Consider the following 18,492-nt stretch of genomic DNA (forward strand, 5'->3'; position numbering starts at 1 on the left):
CTAGGGGCAGACAATTCATAATCCCAAACTTTCCTTCGTGAATACATATTGCTATCTTCCTCAAAATGCAAATCAAATAAAAAGTTGTTACCCTGGCAACAGCAACAGGAGATGATGGTTCCTCTTTGGAAACAATGACAGTCGGCTGATCAGGATTGATGTTAAATTTCTTTTGAATGTTGGTCGTCCGTCGATCTTTAGTGTGGACATAAGCGAACTTGACTTTGTGGTGATATTCGAAAGCCACAACTTGAAAGAGGAGAGGTGGATACATATGTCTGGAGAACAACATCACTTGTGGTTTGTTATCAATGAAACTCTGCTCGGAAAATTCACGCGCATTCTCCACAATCTAGTTAGAAGAGATTACATTTTTTAGACATGCACAGTACGGAAGTTCGTTGAGCATAAACAACCACTCTTCTTTCAGTTTATTGTCAGTTTATTCTTGAGTGATCTTTTTTACCTAGAAAGAACTAGACCAGAATCAGAACTACTACCCCACAAGTAAAGTGATCATAAAAACCCTCTATCTAGCAATTTATGGTTTTAGCTTTTAATTGAATTGTTAAGTTTCCTTTGTTTTAAAGTTGAGATTCATTTTCGTTTTGACCACGCTACCTCTTGTGATTAATCTAATTTCTAAACACATGGTCAAAAAGAAAGCAAAACAAATCAATATTTCACTAGCGAGTTCTAAACTTTTTACAATCGAAAAAACAAACAAACAAAAGTTTTCTCAAACCGGAACATTTCTATAAAAAAAAAACCAAAGAAAAAAAACCCAGCGAAACCTCAAACTTACATTGTCGATGAGATAATGTGGCATGATGGTCGAAATGAAATCCCGCACGCCACGTTGGTTCATGTCTCCTTTATATTTGATGGCTCGCCCGTTGACCACCCCAATGAATTGTGGGTAGGTGTTTGCACCAATTTGATGGAACAGTTTAGGATTACGACCATAATACATTTCGTATGTTCCAATACCGATCGATTCAAAATTTTGAATTGCTGATTCCCAAAGGTTTTGATATTTCAGACCTAAACGTGTAAGAATTTTGAATCGAAGCATTTAACTAACCTTTTTACACAATTATTAAAAAGTGGTATATCGAAGGGAAGTTTGATTTTGTAAGGTTCTTTCATATTCACCATGTAGAAAAATGAAGTTCTTGATTATGATCGCTGATGAATATACTTTACTATAAAAAAAGTACATCAAATCTAAGTTTCCGATTCTTAATACTAATAATACCAGAAGATATAGTTCAGAGAGAAAAAAACGGAAACATTGAAGTCGAAACTTACAATCAAAACAAATATCGTCCAATACGAAGATAAGAAAGGGTTTATGGTAACTGTCCGGTAAAACGATATTATTGTAATTGTAATTATTCAAAATATTGTGTTTCTCATCGTGACCACCGTGGCCGAAAGGAGAATCTTCAAACATAAAAGAATATTGTCCACCAGGTCCGCGAAATTCACGAAAGAAATCATGAGCGGTCCATGAATCACGACTGTGTTGGTTTGGTGCACCCTCTTCATTGACGGTACCGTAATTATCGTATTGTTGCTTCCTCTCCGCGTCTGATAAAATCTAAAAACAAGGTAAAGTATCAAATTTTTTGTCCAGTTTTGATTATTTGTTCAAACAGAATAAGGAACTTTAACCTTGAAAGTTAGACAAATAGTCAGGAGCTACACAAAGGGACTTTGACATTTTTACTATCTAAAAAAGCGAAAACAAAGGCTCCCCTATAGCTTTTACAGATTTTATTTCTAATCGAATAAAAAAAAGATAAGCAATACTTTCATTGATCTATGCAGTTAAAACATGTAGAAAATCATGACCTCACTCGACTCTAACTGGATTTTTTATTTTCAAAATATTTTTTTCAAATTTCTTTTTCGCAAAAAGCTTTTTGAGTTAGCTAACTTAAATTTCTTTTTTGTAAAACCTTTTTTTGAGTTAGCTAACTCGAAATTTATTCTTTTTGGTTTATTAGCTATCTTGGATTTTCTGAATAAAAAAACTAACCTAAAATATTTTTTTGTGTGTGGAACTACAACTATCTTTTTTAGATATATTTGCATTTTCATGAAAAAGGCCAAAAGGTCAATGGTTTCAATTTATGCTTGTTGATAATTTCCGAATGTGAATTCAATTTATTTGTAATATATTTTGAGAAGCGTTCTCATTCAACGATTCGTTTCGAATATTTTTATTCGAAATTCGAGCGTTGTGTTCTGAAATTCGAATTCTAAGACAAGGGTAAATTATAGACGAGAAGAAGAAAGATCTCCAGTTAGTCAAAAGAAAATTGCATTTTAAAGATGCTTTTATAAATGAAATAGTAGCATTTCATTCCTTTAAATATTCAACAACTAAAAGTAAGATTTGGTTGAGTTTTAAGTACTTTTATGCACTTACACACCCCCCTATGAGCTTCTGGCTTCGTCCCTTGTGTATTTGTTTACATCACACCGATTATTTACTTGTGAATTAGAAAAGATCAAAGGAAACTTGCGGCAGTATTTCCGAGAGCGGGGACCAGAGCGATTGTATCACGTTCGTCAGTGTAAACTAAAAATTTAAAAGTGTTGCAAGTGGCACCGAGATTGAGTTCTTACCTGGTTTAGAGTAAGCAGATTTTAATAATAGTTGATTCGAAACTTTTATTTTCTATCAAAAATTCCGAGTTAGCTAACTCGAAAGACTTTTCGTGAACAAAATCGAATTAATTCTAACTCGAAAAAGATTTTTTGAAAATAAAAACTCGAGTTAGAGTCGAGTGACATCATAATTTAGCTAACTCGAAAATTGCTAACTCAAAAATTGCTAGCTCGAAGTTTACTAACTCGAGGATTCCAGTCCTCACTGTTGTACATCCTCTGGCAGAAATAAGAACACGTTATGCAAATTTCAATTCATGCAATGTATTAAATAAAGAACAGAATGAAAAAAAAAATTCCCCATATATCTAATAAAGTTCAAATGGGCTCTTCCAGAAAAAAACCATTCATAGGGGGTGGAGGATATATTGTCCAGAGGTATTGAAAAAACCCTGAAACACTGCCATGTCCATGGGGTGAATCTGCAATGTCCAGGGGTAAATATTTGTGTCCAGGGGGTCAATTTGATGGTAAAACACGTGTCCAGGGGGTGAAAAATCGAAATGTCCAGGGGTAGATCAAAGACAAAATAATATATCCTCCACCCCCCATGAACGAATTTTTTCTGGAAGAGCCCAATGTTATAAATTATATAAATATCACGATAAATAATAAAATTATCAAATACCCATTTTGACATTAAAATTGAAGTTAAAATTTGTACCAGCCATAAAAGAATTTCACTTTATTTCATCTCACGAATACCTTATTCAACAACATCTCGTTGTGAAACTTCTTAAATTGATTAACTATCAACCTAAAATTAAGGTGTATGATAAAATTTTAGAAAGTAAACTTTGAAAACCCCGCTAAAAAAAACCAATAAAAAAGAATTATTATAGCTTAAAATAAAAGGATAATTGAATAAAAGCGTTTAACATATTCCATTTTCATTCCCGAACATTCCAAACTCAACTTTGAAAAGTTAGTAAGGTCTGATTTCACAATGCTTTCCAGTGAAGCCTCTTTTGCATTTACATTTGAAGCTATCTCCAACAGTTTTGCATTTTCCACCATTTTGACAAACGATTCCTCTACATCGGTCATTTTCAATTTCACAATGCTGTCCTTCGTATCCCTTTTTGCATTCACATTTGTAGGTGTTGCCAACAGTTTTGCATTTTCCTCCATTTCGACAAGGAGCTCCTTTGCATCGGTCAGTCTTGATTTCACACTTCTTTCCTTCGTATCCTTTTTTGCATTCACATTTGTAGGTGTTGCCAATAGTGTTGCATTTTCCTCCGTTTTGACATTTGACTCCTTTGCATCGGTCAATCTTGATTTCACACTTCTTTCCTTCGTATCCTTTTTTGCATTCACATTTGTAGGTGTTGCCAACAGTTTTGCATTTTCCTCCGTTTTGACACTTGACTCCTTTGCATCGGTCAGTCTTGATTTCACACTTCTTTCCTTCGTATCCTTTTTTGCATTCAAATTTGTAGGTGTTGCCAACAGTTTTGCATTTTCCTCCGTTTTGACACTTGACTCCTTTGCATCGGTCAGTCTTGATTTCACACTTCTTTCCTTCGTATCCTTTTTTGCATTCACATTTGTAGGTGTTGCCAACAGTTTTGCATTTTCCTCCGTTTTGACATTTGACTCCTTTGCATCGGTCAGTCTTGATTTCACACTTCTTTCCTTCGTATCCCTTTTTGCATTCACATTTGTAGGTATTGCCAACAGTTTTACATTTTCCTCCGTTTTGACACTTGATTCCTTTGCATTGGTCAGTCTTGATTTCACACTTCTTTCCTTCGTATCCTTTTTTGCATTCACATTTGTAGGTGTTGCCAACAGTTTTGCATTTTCCTCCGTTTTGACATTTGACTCCTTTGCATCGGTCAGTCTTGATTTCACACTTCTTTCCTTCGTATCCTTTTTTGCATTCACATTTGTAGGTGTTGCCAACAGTTTTGCATTTTCCTCCGTTTTGACACTTGACTCCTTTGCATCGGTCAGTCTTGATTTCACACTTCTTTCCTTCGTATTCTTTTTTGCATTCACATTTGTAGGTGTTGCCAACAGTTTTGCATTTTTTTTCCTCCGTTTTTGACATTTGACTCCTTTGCATCGGTCAGTCTTGATTTCACACTTCTTTCCTTCGTATCCTTTTTTGCATTCACATTTGTAGGTGTTGCCAACAGTTTTGCATTTTCCTCCGTTTTTGACACTTGACTCCTTTGCATCGGTCAGTCTTGATTTCACACTTCTTTCCTTCGTATCCTTTTTTGCATTCACATTTGTAGGTATTGCCAACAGTTTTACATTTTCCTCCGTTTTGACACTTAACTCCTTTGCATTGGTCAGTCTTGATTTCACACTTCTTTCCTTCGTATCCTTTTTTGCATTCACATTTGTAGGTGTTGCCAACAGTTTTTGCATTTTCCTCCGTTTTGACATTTGACTCCTTTGCATCGGTCAGTCTTGATTTCACACTTCTTTCCTTCGTATCCTTTTTTGCATTCACATTTGTAGGTGTTGCCAACAGTTTTGCATTTTCCTCCGTTTTGACACTTGACTCCTTTGCATCGGTCAGTCTTGATTTCACACTTCTTTCCTTCGTATCCTTTTTTGCATTCACATTTGTAGGTGTTGCCAACAGTTTTACATTTTCCTCCGTTTTGACATTTGACTCCTTTGCATCGGTCAGTCTTGATTTCACACTTCTTTCCTTCGTATCCTTTTTTGCATTCACATTTGTAGGTGTTGCCAACAGTTTTGCATTTTCCTCCGTTTTGACACTTGACTCCTTTGCATCGGTCAGTCTTGATTTCACACTTCTTTCCTTCGTATTCTTTTTTGCATTCACATTTGTAGGTGTTGCCAACAGTTTTGCATTTTCCTCCGTTTTGACATTTGACTCCTTTGCATCGGTCAGTCTTGATTTCACACTTCTTTCCTTCGTATCCTTTTTTGCATTCACATTTGTAGGTGTTGCCAACAGTTTTGCATTTTCCTCCGTTTTGACACTTGACTCCTTTGCATCGGTCAGTCTTGATTTCACACTTCTTTCCTTCGTATCCTTTTTTTGCATTCACATTTGTAGGTTGCCAACAGTTTTACATTTTCCTCCGTTTGACACACTCCTTTGCATTGTCAGTCTGATTTCACACTTCTTTCCTTCGTATCCTTTTTTGCATTCACATTTGTAGGTGTTGCCAACAGTTTTGCATTTTCCTCCGTTTTGACATTTGACTCCTTTGCATCGGTCAGTCTTGATTTCACACTTCTTTCCTTCGTATCCTTTTTTTTGCATTCACATTTGTAGTGTTTGCCAACATTTGCATTTTCCTCCGTTTTGACATTTGACTCCTTTGCATCGGTCAGTCTTGATTTCACACTTCTTTCCTTCGTATCCTTTTTTGCATTCACATTTGTAGGTGTTGCCAACAGTTTTGCATTTTCCTCCGTTTTGACAATGGACTCCTTTGCACTGTTTGCTTCGATCCTTTGCATTCACATTTGTAGGTCGTCTGATTTCACACTTCTTTCCTTCTTTCCTTCAGTTTTATTGACTTGTTTGCAGGTGTCTTGATTCACACTTCTTTCCTTCGTATTTGTATGTTTTGCATTTTGCAACAGTTTTTTGTTTTTTTCCAATGCATTTTCCTCCGTTTTGACAATGGACTCCTTTGCATTTGTTACTGTCATTTTCACAATGCTGTCCTTCGTAACCCTTTCTACATTCACATTTGTAAGTGTTGCCAACAGTTTTGCATTTTCCTCCGTTTTGACAATGGACTCCTTTGCATTTGTTAGTGTCGATTTCACAGCGCTTTCCTTCGTAACCCTTTCTACATTCACATTTGTAGGTGTTGCCAGCAGTTTTACATGTTCCTCCGTATTGACAATGGACTCCTTTGCATTTGTTAGTGTCGATTTCACAGAACTTTCCTGCAAATCCTCTTGTGCATTTACATTCAAAGCCGCCATTAACGAGCTCCTTGCATTTCCCTCCGTATTGACAATGGACTCCTTCGCAATCATTTCGTAAGGTACCTGAGTAAAAATGATATTATTTTCTGATATCATGTATAATTCTTTTGACAGTTTTGATTTTAGATCAACAAAGGGACTTTTAAAGATAGCTCTCCTAAAATTCATAAGCAGTAAGCTTGAAGAATATAATTTCAAAAAGTTATTTTTCTTGTAATGCTAATAATATTTACTTGGGAGGATCAAAAGAAGAAGCAAATATTTCAATTTTTGCAACACTATAAGTATAAGAATCTGACATCAACTTACGTGCGTGAGACTGGCCAATGATGGCGATGATCAATAACAAGGCCAGGCTCTTCATGGCTTTCCTAAATTGAAAAAAAATCAATAAAAAGGTCAAATTTTTCAATATTTCTTCCTTGATAAGCATTTCTCCTTTTTGTGATTTATGTTAAAGGATAAAATGATTAAAATATTGAAATTTTATAAAAGCAAAATACCTACAATTACCAGGGGGTACAGACATAGGGTACTTACCCATAGTCAGGTGGTGGTGTCTATTTTTGCATTTCAAACAAGTTTGTACCCGGTACTACTTTGGGGGTTTCAAGCAATTACAGGATACTATTTGGGTACTTTTTCACAGAATTTTTTCAATAAAAAAAGTAGTTTGTTGTAATATTTTGACTTTTTTGAATTAATATTAATTTTTTTGATTTGAAATTTTTTTTAATCGATAATTTTTTTTTACTCTTTTGAGAAATTTTTTGATTTTTTTGAAGACGAAACTTCCAAAATGGTCAAGAAGTGTGTGATGAAAATCAAAGGACAAAAGCTTCTGACTCCATCATTGATAGTTTGCTTGAATTATCTGTCAATTTTCAGACTGAAAAACTAATAATAGTACCCCTCTCTTGGTCTAATTTGTAAAATTTAAGATTTTAGGGGTGATGGCCCTATTTTTTACAGCAAAAATGAAGTAGTACCCGGTACTAAATATGGGTGGGTGGTACTAAACAAAATTTTAGTAAAAAAATCAAGTTAGTACCCTCTGCCTCTGTCCCCCCTGACTATTACATGTTAAGTAAAATATGTGACTGATAACAAAGATTAAAAAAGTTAAACATACCTTTTGACAAGTTCAAAATAACTGATCTTCTTCTGTCTTTGAATGTCTTAGCAATTTGTGTTCACAATTTACTCTTTGCTTGTTATGCTTGCTTGACCTCAAATTGGGAATGATTTTAAACCTACTAAATTTCTTTTTATACTAAATTTCTTTGGGCCTAGTGCCCAGTTTCTTCCTTCTCAAAAAGTATTGATGAAAATAAAGGAAATATTTAACAGGGATGTAGTTACTAACATATTAAGGAAGACTTCTAAGTCATAAATTTTCATTTTTGGACCTACCCCGGTGGGGTGGAGGTCCTATAAATTAACCCGTGTTCGTTAGTTAGTTAGTTAGTTCGTTAGTTACCAACTTTTCTCGAGATTGGCTCATTCAATTTTTCTGATTTTTTGCACAAAGGTGCATTACTATAAACCCTCGAATGTGACGGAGCCCGATTTTCGAAAAAAAAATTTTTCCGGCCGGTAGAACCGGAAATGTCCCGAAAAAAGCGGTTTTTTGAGATTTTCTCGAGATTTTATCATTAGTTTTTTGCGATTTTTTGCACATAGATGCACATTAGTACTGCCAAAAAGGTGTCGAAAACCGTTTGCCGAAAAAAAATTTTTTCCGGTCTGTAGAACCGGAAATGTGCCGGAAATCGTCGTTTTTTCACATTTCCGTCATATTTTTTCAACTTAATTAATTGTTTCTTTACAGAAAAATGTTCTTTATGATGATGCCCAAAACTTAGCATCGTTTGACTTCCAAAAAAATCATTCTTTGAATCCGGAACTCCTTAAAAATCGCCGGAACAGCCGAAAACCGGCGTAAAACGGTTTTCCTTCATTTTTTCAACTTATACTCGACAGATTTTCATGATTTTTTGCACAATGATGTAAAATGGCAATGCCCAAAATGTGACAGAGCCCAATTTTCGAAAAAGAAATTTTTCCGGCCGCTAGAACCGGAATTGTCCCGAAAAAAGCGGTTTTTTGAGATTTTCTCGAGATTTTATCATTAGTTTTTTGCGATTTTTTGCACATAGATGCACATTAGTACTGCCGAAAAGGTGTCGAAAACCGTTTGTCGAAAAAAATTTTTTTTCCGGTCTGTAGAAACCGGAAATGTGCCGGAATCGTCGTTTTTTTTCACATTTCCGTCACATTTTTTCAACTTATTTAATTGTTTCTTTACAGAAAAATGTTCTTTATGATGATGCCCAAAACTTAGCATTGTTTGATTTCCAAAAAAAATCATCCTTTGAATCCGGAACTCCTTAAAAATCGCCGGAACAGGCGAAAACCGGCGTAAAACGGTTTTCCTTCATTTTTTCAACTTATACTCGACAGATTTTCATGATTTTTCGCACAATGATGTAAAATGGCAATGCCCAAAATTATACATTACTTCCATTAAATTCTAATTATTCGTTTTATAAATAGGTAGGTCCATTAAAGTATTACTTGTTTATATTTAATTGATAATGCTTCTTAACGAGTTGCTCACTTCCTTGTGTTGAGTCTGCAGCGTTTGAGACTGAGGTAGGACTGAAGTGGAACTCTGCCACTTTACTCACTCAATAGATGAGTCAATTAAAGAGTTTTTTATGCTATTGTACACTTTTATAAATGGGCGTGAATTGTCCTTAAAGATTAAGAAAAGCGTAAAGAAAGACTAGCCTTTAATTCGAATTATGGTAGAGAGAAAGACTGTGACATGTTATCCCTCTTGGTAAAAAATATGGTTAAATAGATCATGATAGCGACCGTAGCATGAAGGTTGTTAAGCTAACGGGTGACTCTAGAGTAGCAGGAAATGCTTACTCAAGGTACTGCACCTGATCTCAGACTTCGATCTTCAGCTTATCACTTCCTTTGGTGTCTTGTGCTTTTCCTTCCCTTTGTTTTTTTCGTTTTTTTTTATTTCAGATTGTGATGGTAGTCGCTAGTTTGTATTTTCTTTCAGTGCCTATAACTTCAATATATCTCTTCAAAAAGAAGTTGGGAATATTATTGGTAAAAATAGCCAAAAGGGAGGAAAAAATGCTTTTTATCAAAATAGCAAAAATAAGAAAAGCTCTAGGTGGAGGAAAATAGGTATGGTAAAATAATTTATTTTGCGCCGTTTTAAACATTGTGCCAGCACGAAATTGGCAACTTCTAAAATGAGTACTTTTTTAAACTCAAGGGAGCGGAATAAAATGAGTTGTAACTAAGCATCTATGACAACTACTTTTATTGTTTAGGGCCTTGAGAATAAAGGGGGAAGAAAGGACTCGAAATAAAAAAAATGCTATTGTATTGTATACTTCTCTATGTGCCTCTTACCCACAATAAGAACGACCTGTCAAATCAAAGGAGGAAAGGGAAGCATCCCTTAGATCCAAAAATTTGTCAGATAATTAAAGAGAAACGTAGGGCGCATAGAAAATGGATCATCTCACTTCAAAACGACGACACGGAGAGACGTAGAAGGGAGTACGTAAGATGGCGCAACGCCGCTAATAGAGCCCTGACTCGAGAGAGTTCGAAAAAAAGATCAGCGAACAATCAAAAACAAATCCAAAAAGATTCTGGAAATATGTACGCAGCAATCTGAAAGCAAGAACGGGAATACATCCTCTCCTCGAAAACCCTAATAATGAAAATTCGATCAAATATGATGACAAAAGTAAAGCCAACATACTCCAGAGCCAATTCTGTAGTGTCTTTACACGTGAGCCACTTGAACAACTACCTGAATTCCATTCCAGGACGGATAAAGAAGTAGAGATAAATATACTAACTGAAACTATAAAAAAGGAACTCAAGGCGTTAAATCCAAACAAATCCATGGGGCCAGATGAACTTCACCCAAGGATGTTAAAGGAGCTCGCTGAATATATTGCAGCACCGCTTTTCCTTATAATGACAAAATCTCTCAACGAAAGTTGTCTCCCAAACGACTGGAAGCATGCTAATGTATCACCTGTTTACAAAAAAGGAAACAAAAATATAGCGGAAAACTACCGTCCGATTAGCCTGACATCCATTGTGTGTTGAATGATGGAAAAGATTCTTAAAACACATATTATGTCGCATCTAGAGCAAGAGAAACTACTTTCTAACAAGTAACATGGTTTTATCAATCGCCGATCAACAGTAACACAACTGCTAAACTATCTTTGACGCAGTATACTTTGACTTTGCAAAGGCATTCGAATCAGTTCCCCACCAAAGGCTCTTAATCAAACTAGAAGCCTACGGAATAAGAAATAAGTTGCTTGAATGGATCAGATACTTCCTGAAGGATCGATTTCAGATAGTTAAAGTAAATGGAGTTGAATCCGAAAAACAATTAGTTCTTAGTGGAGTACCCTAAGGTAGTGTCCTAAGGGCTACCCTTTTCGTTCTATACATCAACGATTTACCAGATTCAACTAAATCACAACTCTTTCTATTTGCTGACGACACTAAACTTGTCAATAAAGTAGAATCAATTGAAGATGCACTTATAATCCAGGAGGACATCGATCGACTACAGCAATGGTCAGATACGTGACTTTTAAAATTTCATCCCGACAAATGTCATGTACTAACGTTAAGTAAGCCGAATATAATTAAACATGTACATCAATACACATTCGGAGGAAATTTATTGAAACATATACAAGTCGAAAAGGATCTCGGAGTTATCTTTGACCAAAATCTCTCATTCGACCAACATATATCAAACCAAGTAAAAAAGGCAAACTCAATGGCTGGTCTAATTAGACGAACCTTCACGTATCTCACTCCTGAATTATTCCGTAAACTTTACATAAAATTGGTCAGGCCCCACCTAGAATATGCCCAAGTCATTTGGTCACCGAAACTGAAAAACACAAAAAACTTATAGAAGATGTTCAGCGGCGCGCTACAAAAACACTCGAAACATGTGGACGACTATGTTATGAAAGCAGACTACAAAGAATTGGGATCCCAAGTCTAAAATATAGGCGTGCGGTAAGTGATATGGTTAAGATCTTTAAACATTTAAACCACTATGAAAAATCGTGTGTTCCTAAGAAATTTAACCAACGAATAAGACCAATTAGAACACATAATTCTGAACTGGTAAGAATTTTCGGGAACGATGGTGTCCGTGGACCCCAGATCAATTCCCTTTACTATCGGGGCATTCAACAGTGGAATAGCCTACCTGAAAAAGTAGTTAAATCATCTACAATACAAGAGTTTAAAGAAAACCTCGGTCTAGCTTGGAAAGAGAAAATGTTTGAGTATGATTGAAATTGTCACTATTGTTGCATATCTGTTTGAAGTTAACTTTTGTAATAAACCAAACCAATGTATGAGCGATTTGCACGGTGGCCTGGAAATCTGTAAAACATTATTATTATTATTGTCTTTAATAATTATATGTGTATTTTTAGCAGTACTCTGTCAGCGTTTTTTCAAAGTTCTAATAAGCCTAAAAATTTTAAAATTGAAATTATGGGATTTTTTAGGTTGTTGCCAATGTTAACTTTATTCTCAGTGTTGCCAATAATGTTAAACTCGTCAAAATTTGGTTTTCAAGAATTTCTTCTTTCGATGTTGAGTTATTTTTGCCGCCATTTTAGGACAGTTTGATAGGTCAAGCGAGACATTAGTGTATAATTTTAATTCTTTTATTTAAATTAATTAAACATAAAAATTTAATTGATGCGTGATAATATTTTAGATTATATTTTTTAAAGTCTAATCTTGGTTTGATTTTTGTCCTGGCCTTTCAATGAATAAAATCAAACGTGATCGATGAATTGATCACGTAAATGATTTGACGCGCGCAAAGTGCGGGAAAAACTTTTTACCAAATTGCTCGCGTCAATCAAATTTTGCACAAGCGATTTCTAAAAAACGCTCCCCAGAATTTTTTTTATGTAATCATATACATTTTTCCCTTATTTATATCTAGGCGAGACCAATTTAATTTGTTGTTCTACGGGTAGATCGTTAGCAAAATATGGGTCGGTCGGTCGGTAAAATAAGAATAAATTTTTCATTTATTAGGGTTGGCAAAGTACCGAAAATGTTTTCCAAAAAATATCTTATTCAAAAATTCACTTTTTTTATCTTCGATGAAGATCATAATAAAATCTTAGTGTATGGAATGCTTGATATTCTAAAATTTTCAATTTCTTGAATTAATTTTCAGCTTTATTCAAATTTGATTCTTACAAATAAGTAGTGATCCTAATAATATTAGGATTTTTGATTTTAGCGAAAATAGGGTCGGTCGGGCCCGTAGAACAACAAATTAAATTTGTCTCGCCCTATATCATAAAGTTTCATTTTCAATTGAGCTTATCAGCTGCGAGATCACCCTTAAACAAAGATATCTTTATTATGATGAAAATCTAATTGACGCGAGCGACTTTTCGTCCACCATAAGAGATTGTATGTTGTACTGTTGTCATTTCTGTAGGTGTCATCTCAACTCGTCATAAAAGGAAGTTTTTTTAATGCATACTCGACACAAAATATTTCACCGGAAATATGAAATTGAGTATCAACGTCTTAAAAGAATGGCTAAAACTCATTTCCTCCATAATGTTCCTGAAAAGTGAAAGCTAAGTGCTTTATAATGCTCTCCATGAGTCTTCCGTCCTTTCAACGTCAATCAAATATTATACAATCACGCAACACTTACTCCTATGAAACATTTCTCGGATAAAAAATTGATAAGTTCTACAAAAAACTGAAAATTCCATTTTTCATAATGTTGGAAAGCTAGTAAAAAGGCTAGCATTTAGTATAGTGGTATTGGGTTTTAAGCCAGGTGTCCACTGGAATGATAGATTTCTACATATGTTTAGTCCCCACAAACAAAAATCAACATACAGTAGAATGGATAAGGACATTACTATAAAACCACGACCACCCCACCTAAAAACAGAGGGGCGTAGATTATCAGTTCGGATAGAGTGAGCCACGGAAAAAATATTAGGATTTGATGGCCAGCTCTGTGTCCAAAATGATTTGAAGTTTTCCAAATCCTTTCTCGCAATGTAAAGTAGATTAAAAAAAAAACTCAAAATTGCTATAGTTTAACTTTTCAAATTTTGACTATAGTAGTGGTTCAAAAGTTTGAAGCTTTTGAAGATAACAGTTACTTTGTCAGTTTTATTTCAATCGAATTGAGTCATGTTGAAAAGGAACCTACAATTCATTACACTGCCTGAAAATTGGACTAGCATGAAAACAACACTGTGTAATTTTCTCCTGTGTGTAGCGATTGTAAGAAAGTTCTTCATTCCTTCAACGTATCCTAGTAAGATCTTAGAAACTATTTTTTTTCTTGCAACAGTAGCGTGCGGCCACCTCCTTAGTTTAGCTTTATGTCTATGAGTGTGGTCGCTCGTCTCGCTTTTTAAGACAAATAAATTCATTACTTACTTACTTTACTGACTTAAACATTTCTCACAGAACGTTTTTTGAAAATTCGTCAGATTCAGTGTTTTCCTATTTTTGCCTCACCTTTTAACGATACAAATCCGTTTAAGGTCATAGTGAATTTCTCATATTTGCCATGTACAAAATATAGATTTCTGCCTGACATAACCAACAAAACTATGGCATGTTATACATTTTCTGTTAGGCCAATTATTCCTGAATCTGAAAATATTGCAAATCGCAATGAAAAAAATTGACGAGGAAGAAAATGAAGATTTTTGCGAAGAAGAGTATTTCAACTTTGAAGACATTAAAAATTTTTGAAAATCTTTTTGCGTTATAAGGTGTATCTTTTTAACCAAACTAAAAATAAATTTACGGAAAAAAGCTTCTTTGTCTCAAAATCTTAAAATCCAATTTTTCATACCAATTTTTGTTAGAAAAACAGTCTTAATTTTTGATACATCAATTTAGTTAAAATAGTTCAATTCTTTGCGGAAAATTTAAAAGCAATTCGAAAGAAAAAGCTTAATTACCCATTGAAAAGCATTGAAAAGAGGGCAATATAACATTTTATTAACGTCTTTTTAAAGTTCATAACGTCATTTTTGTAATTCAATTCTTAATTACTCTCGACAGAATGAATTTCCAAACAACTTGTAAGAGCAGTTTTTTACTAAGAATGTCAAGGAATCCAAAACAAAAGTTTTATCTTCAGATCCCTTAACAAATTTTTGACTATGGTCAGAGCCCTTAAATCATAACTTTTTCATAGAAGAATTGGCTTGTTTTTTTTAAAAAAAAGCTCTTCCGAAAGAAACTTTCCTTGTAGCTCTATTACTAGTACAATTCATTACGTGTAAACTTGATTCATGTATATTGATGAATCATAACAGTCATATAAATATAAGTACAATAAGTACATAGCAACTTATTCTGTATAGAACCTCAGGTAGGTCCAAAAATCCTTTCTGAAGAATACTTTACACACACGCTTTTTTATAAGAAAATTTTGGCAAAGGCCTCAGCTGTTTTTACTTTTTCAAATTTTTAGGTACAAATGTTCCTACGATGTTCTTAAAACGTTTCGTTTATTACTTAAAAACTCAAAATAGGTAATAGGGCATATAGTAATTATAATATGTTAAAATCAGTACTTTCTGAAATATGAGGCTCAGATTGTTCTAAATTTGTTCTTAGGTTTTGGTCAATTTTCAGCCTTGTGTTTTGATAAAATTGTTCTTATAAAAAAGCGTGGAATCCTCTACACGAGAGGTATGATCAGTCATAATTATGGAAAAAAACTTACAGAGTACGCATTATTAATTTTGATCATCAATTCAGATGCTTGTGGATCTTTATTTTTGTCTGGATGGCTAAAAAAAGAAGACAAAAAATTACCATCCAAGGCGACTCAAGCACTTAAAAAAAGATAATAAAGAGTCCCACCAACCACCAGTCCAGAAGGGAAGGGTAGCGTTTAAAGTAAATTTTTTTTTTTACTTTAACTTGAATTTACTAGTTACCCGCGGGGGTACTAGGGTTGGCGAATGAGGGGTATGTGCGGACGGGACCTCCTAAAACCGACTCTAGAGAGACTGATTTTTGCTGAAAAGGTGACCCTTAGAGAGACTTTTGAATTTTTTTGCGATTTTTGAAAAAAGTCATACCCTTAGAGAGACTTTATTACAATTTTTTCTCTGGAAATCAAAAAATTTCCTAAAAATCCTGAATTTTCCGACCCTTAGAGAGACTAATTTAAAACTTTCTGAGTTTTCCGACCCTTAGAGAGACTTTGAAAGGTGAAAAAACCGACCCTTGCCGTCCGCACATACCCATCATCCATTTTTGCCTAAGTACCCCCCCCCCCCGGCACTAGTTATCACAAAATAATTGCTTTTGAAACTCAATATCCAATCCTCGAGGAAATATAAATTGCTTTTCAAAAAAGACATAAATTGTGCGGATTTCATATCTGCATAGAATCTCGTCTGTTTTTCTTACAGAAACATTGTGGAATTAAAGATGAGAGTTAAAAAAGAAACCAGGAAATTTATTGTAAGTGAATTGTTAAAGGATCACTATCAACTAAAATAAATATACCGCTTGTTCAGAAAAATTGAATAGAATTTGTATCAATTAACTTCTTATAATCTATACTGTATTTATTTTTATGAGCTCGCTCAAATTTTCTTTCAAAAACCAACTTTAAAATTACCTTTGGAAATTGATATCTTATAATTGATTTAATTGATAAAATTGATTTTACCTTTTCTCTTATGATAAAATACTTTATAAAATCTTTTCTTCTTTTTTAGACACACTTTAGACATAATCTTAGAATGATTAAACAAATAGAGCAATTAAAAACTCTTACTATTTCAAAGCTAATGCTTTGTAAGCTTTCTTGATCTTTGCAGCTGATTCTGATCGTCTGACACCCAACACTTGGTAAGGGTCTTGCACGGCTGATAAGGTTTTTGCAATTAACAGTAAAATAGCAACAAATTTCAAAGACTTCATTTTCCTGAAAATGAACAGAAACCATATCTAACATTAGTAAAAGGATCATCCCAAATCATTGATAAACAATACTTTTTTAAACTGGTAATGACCAAAAAGTTAAGTATATAGGAAGATGCCAGAATTGCTGATTGAAAGTTTATTCTTTGCTTAGCAGATAAAGGGGAAAATAACTTTTGTTTAAGTTCTTATTATTCAGTTAGGAAAGCCATCCAGAATCCTGTCATTCTATCGTTTCAGCCAGAAAAAACTAAATGACACGTGTAAACTTGAGTTTCTTACAATTTTCCATCAAAAATAACTAAAAATATTGCCACTTCCCAAAGCCAGAGACCAAAACAAATTATCTTCCATGATGACGGCGCCCTTTTGGATTCATTATTGGGGCCATCTAAAATGGTAGACGGAGTTGCGGAAAGGCAAAGGTACCCGCTTCCCCCGAGGGTGGTAACGTCAAAATTATCGTCAAACAGAAGTTAAGTTAGTTACTGTGCGAGTTACGTCATGCGCTTCACTGCACCACCTAACGAACGGTGTTTTAGTGAATATCAATAATTATAAGAATATCTTTTGTGCTTAACTTCAGTAGACTTTGAGTCCTTCATTGAAGATGAACAAGGAAAAAGATAAAAAAATCCACTGATTAATTCTATTTAAATAGGTTTTTTCTTTCATTCAGTTGGTCACACTAGAAAATCAAGCTTTCAGAAAAAACAACATCAGTCATCTACAGGATGTAATTGCAACAACAAGGATGAGAGTTACATCCTGAATCAAATTCAAGACCCAAAAACAATTAGTTAAAAACTTGAAATGAAACAAGAATGAATAGAAAGAAGAGAATTTTTGTTTGAGTGCTGTTATGATTTTTTTGATTGCAGCAGCATACAGGAACTCACCAAATGTCCATAGCTGTTATTATTCTATCTCTGGGTGTTGATATTAAATGAGAGATGTTGACACTGTTGGCAAATATTGCCAAAAACAGCAATTTTACAAGGATGAAATGCTGACAATCAGCAGAAAAGTAAAAAAAAAAGAAAATTACAGTTTTTTTAGTAATTTTTGCTGTTTTTGGAAAAGAATAATGGTTTTTTTCTGGAGCTTGGGTAATTGACACCCTCCTAATCCGTGTACATACACTGTGCCTTGTTTAGTTTTGTTTTCAACTTGTTTTTGTTGCAATGACAAGCAAAATCAGGTCAATAGACAGCACTTAATTATAACCCCCTTTTTATTTATTTTTTATCTGGAGTACCCACCCCCTGCTTATTCCACCCTATTCTTGCAGAACTTCAGCTTAAATATTTGCGTGCAGAATTGGAAACATAGTCTCAGTATGTGTTTCCTATCCATTTTGTAGGCCTGGGTCACCAATAAGTTGTGTTTGCGTCATTTCCAGCCCTAAAATGTGAGTCGGTCAAACGCTCAGCATCTTAAATCATCGGAAAGCCGGTCAGGCGGTGCTAAAATCATCGGGAAAAAGCATTTTGAGCATAGGTTTGTTCAGGCGACAAGAATCATCGAGCGTGCGAGCTGAAATGTGATTATTTTGCATATGCGACCGTGCAAAAAGCAGTTGCGTAGCGTTTTTTAATGCAAAAAATCTTTGAAAAATTGCGGGTAAAAATCTTAATCGCTTAATTGCTGGCTACGCTGAATCTACAAAATTCTTTGAATAATATTGCTAAAAAATCTGACAAATTTTCCGAATCTCAGACTAGAAAAGGGTCAGATTTTTAAGGTAGAAAGTGAGTGGGTCGGAGGACGCGAACACAACTTATTTGTGACCGTGGCCTTAGAGCTACACTGAAAAGTTCTGCCCCC

At 34.5% G+C, this 18,492-nt stretch overlaps 2 protein-coding genes and 1 pseudogene across 2 annotated transcripts in view; 1 reads left to right on the forward strand and 2 right to left on the reverse strand.

Moving 5' to 3' along the window:
- Window positions 1-18,492, forward strand: part of LOC136805416 (ectonucleoside triphosphate diphosphohydrolase 4-like) — a 65,917-nt gene that overhangs the window by 17,045 nt on the left and 30,380 nt on the right. The gene's annotated exons all lie outside the window — the stretch shown is intronic.
- The window catches only part of LOC136805415 (dnaJ homolog subfamily C member 16-like), a 41,476-nt gene that overhangs the window by 7,020 nt on the left and 15,964 nt on the right, over window positions 1-18,492 (reverse strand). The window contains exons 2-6 of the mRNA XM_067061998.1: window positions 16,520-16,669; window positions 15,452-15,518; window positions 1,312-1,603; window positions 806-1,044; window positions 92-352 (exon numbers count right to left, since the gene is read on the reverse strand). Coding sequence (XP_066918099.1) covers window positions 92-352; window positions 806-1,044; window positions 1,312-1,603; window positions 15,452-15,518; window positions 16,520-16,665 — 1,005 coding nt within the window. The 5' untranslated portion in view covers window positions 16,666-16,669. The remainder of the gene's footprint in view (window positions 1-91; window positions 353-805; window positions 1,045-1,311; window positions 1,604-15,451; window positions 15,519-16,519; window positions 16,670-18,492) is intronic.
- Window positions 3,560-6,986, reverse strand: LOC136805430 (fibropellin-1-like; annotated as a pseudogene).

This window comes from Clytia hemisphaerica, unplaced genomic scaffold (assembly GCF_902728285.1).
Source record: "Clytia hemisphaerica strain Z4C2 unplaced genomic scaffold, Clytia hemisphaerica genome assembly, whole genome shotgun sequence".
Lineage (NCBI taxonomy): Eukaryota > Metazoa > Cnidaria > Hydrozoa > Leptothecata > Clytiidae > Clytia > Clytia hemisphaerica.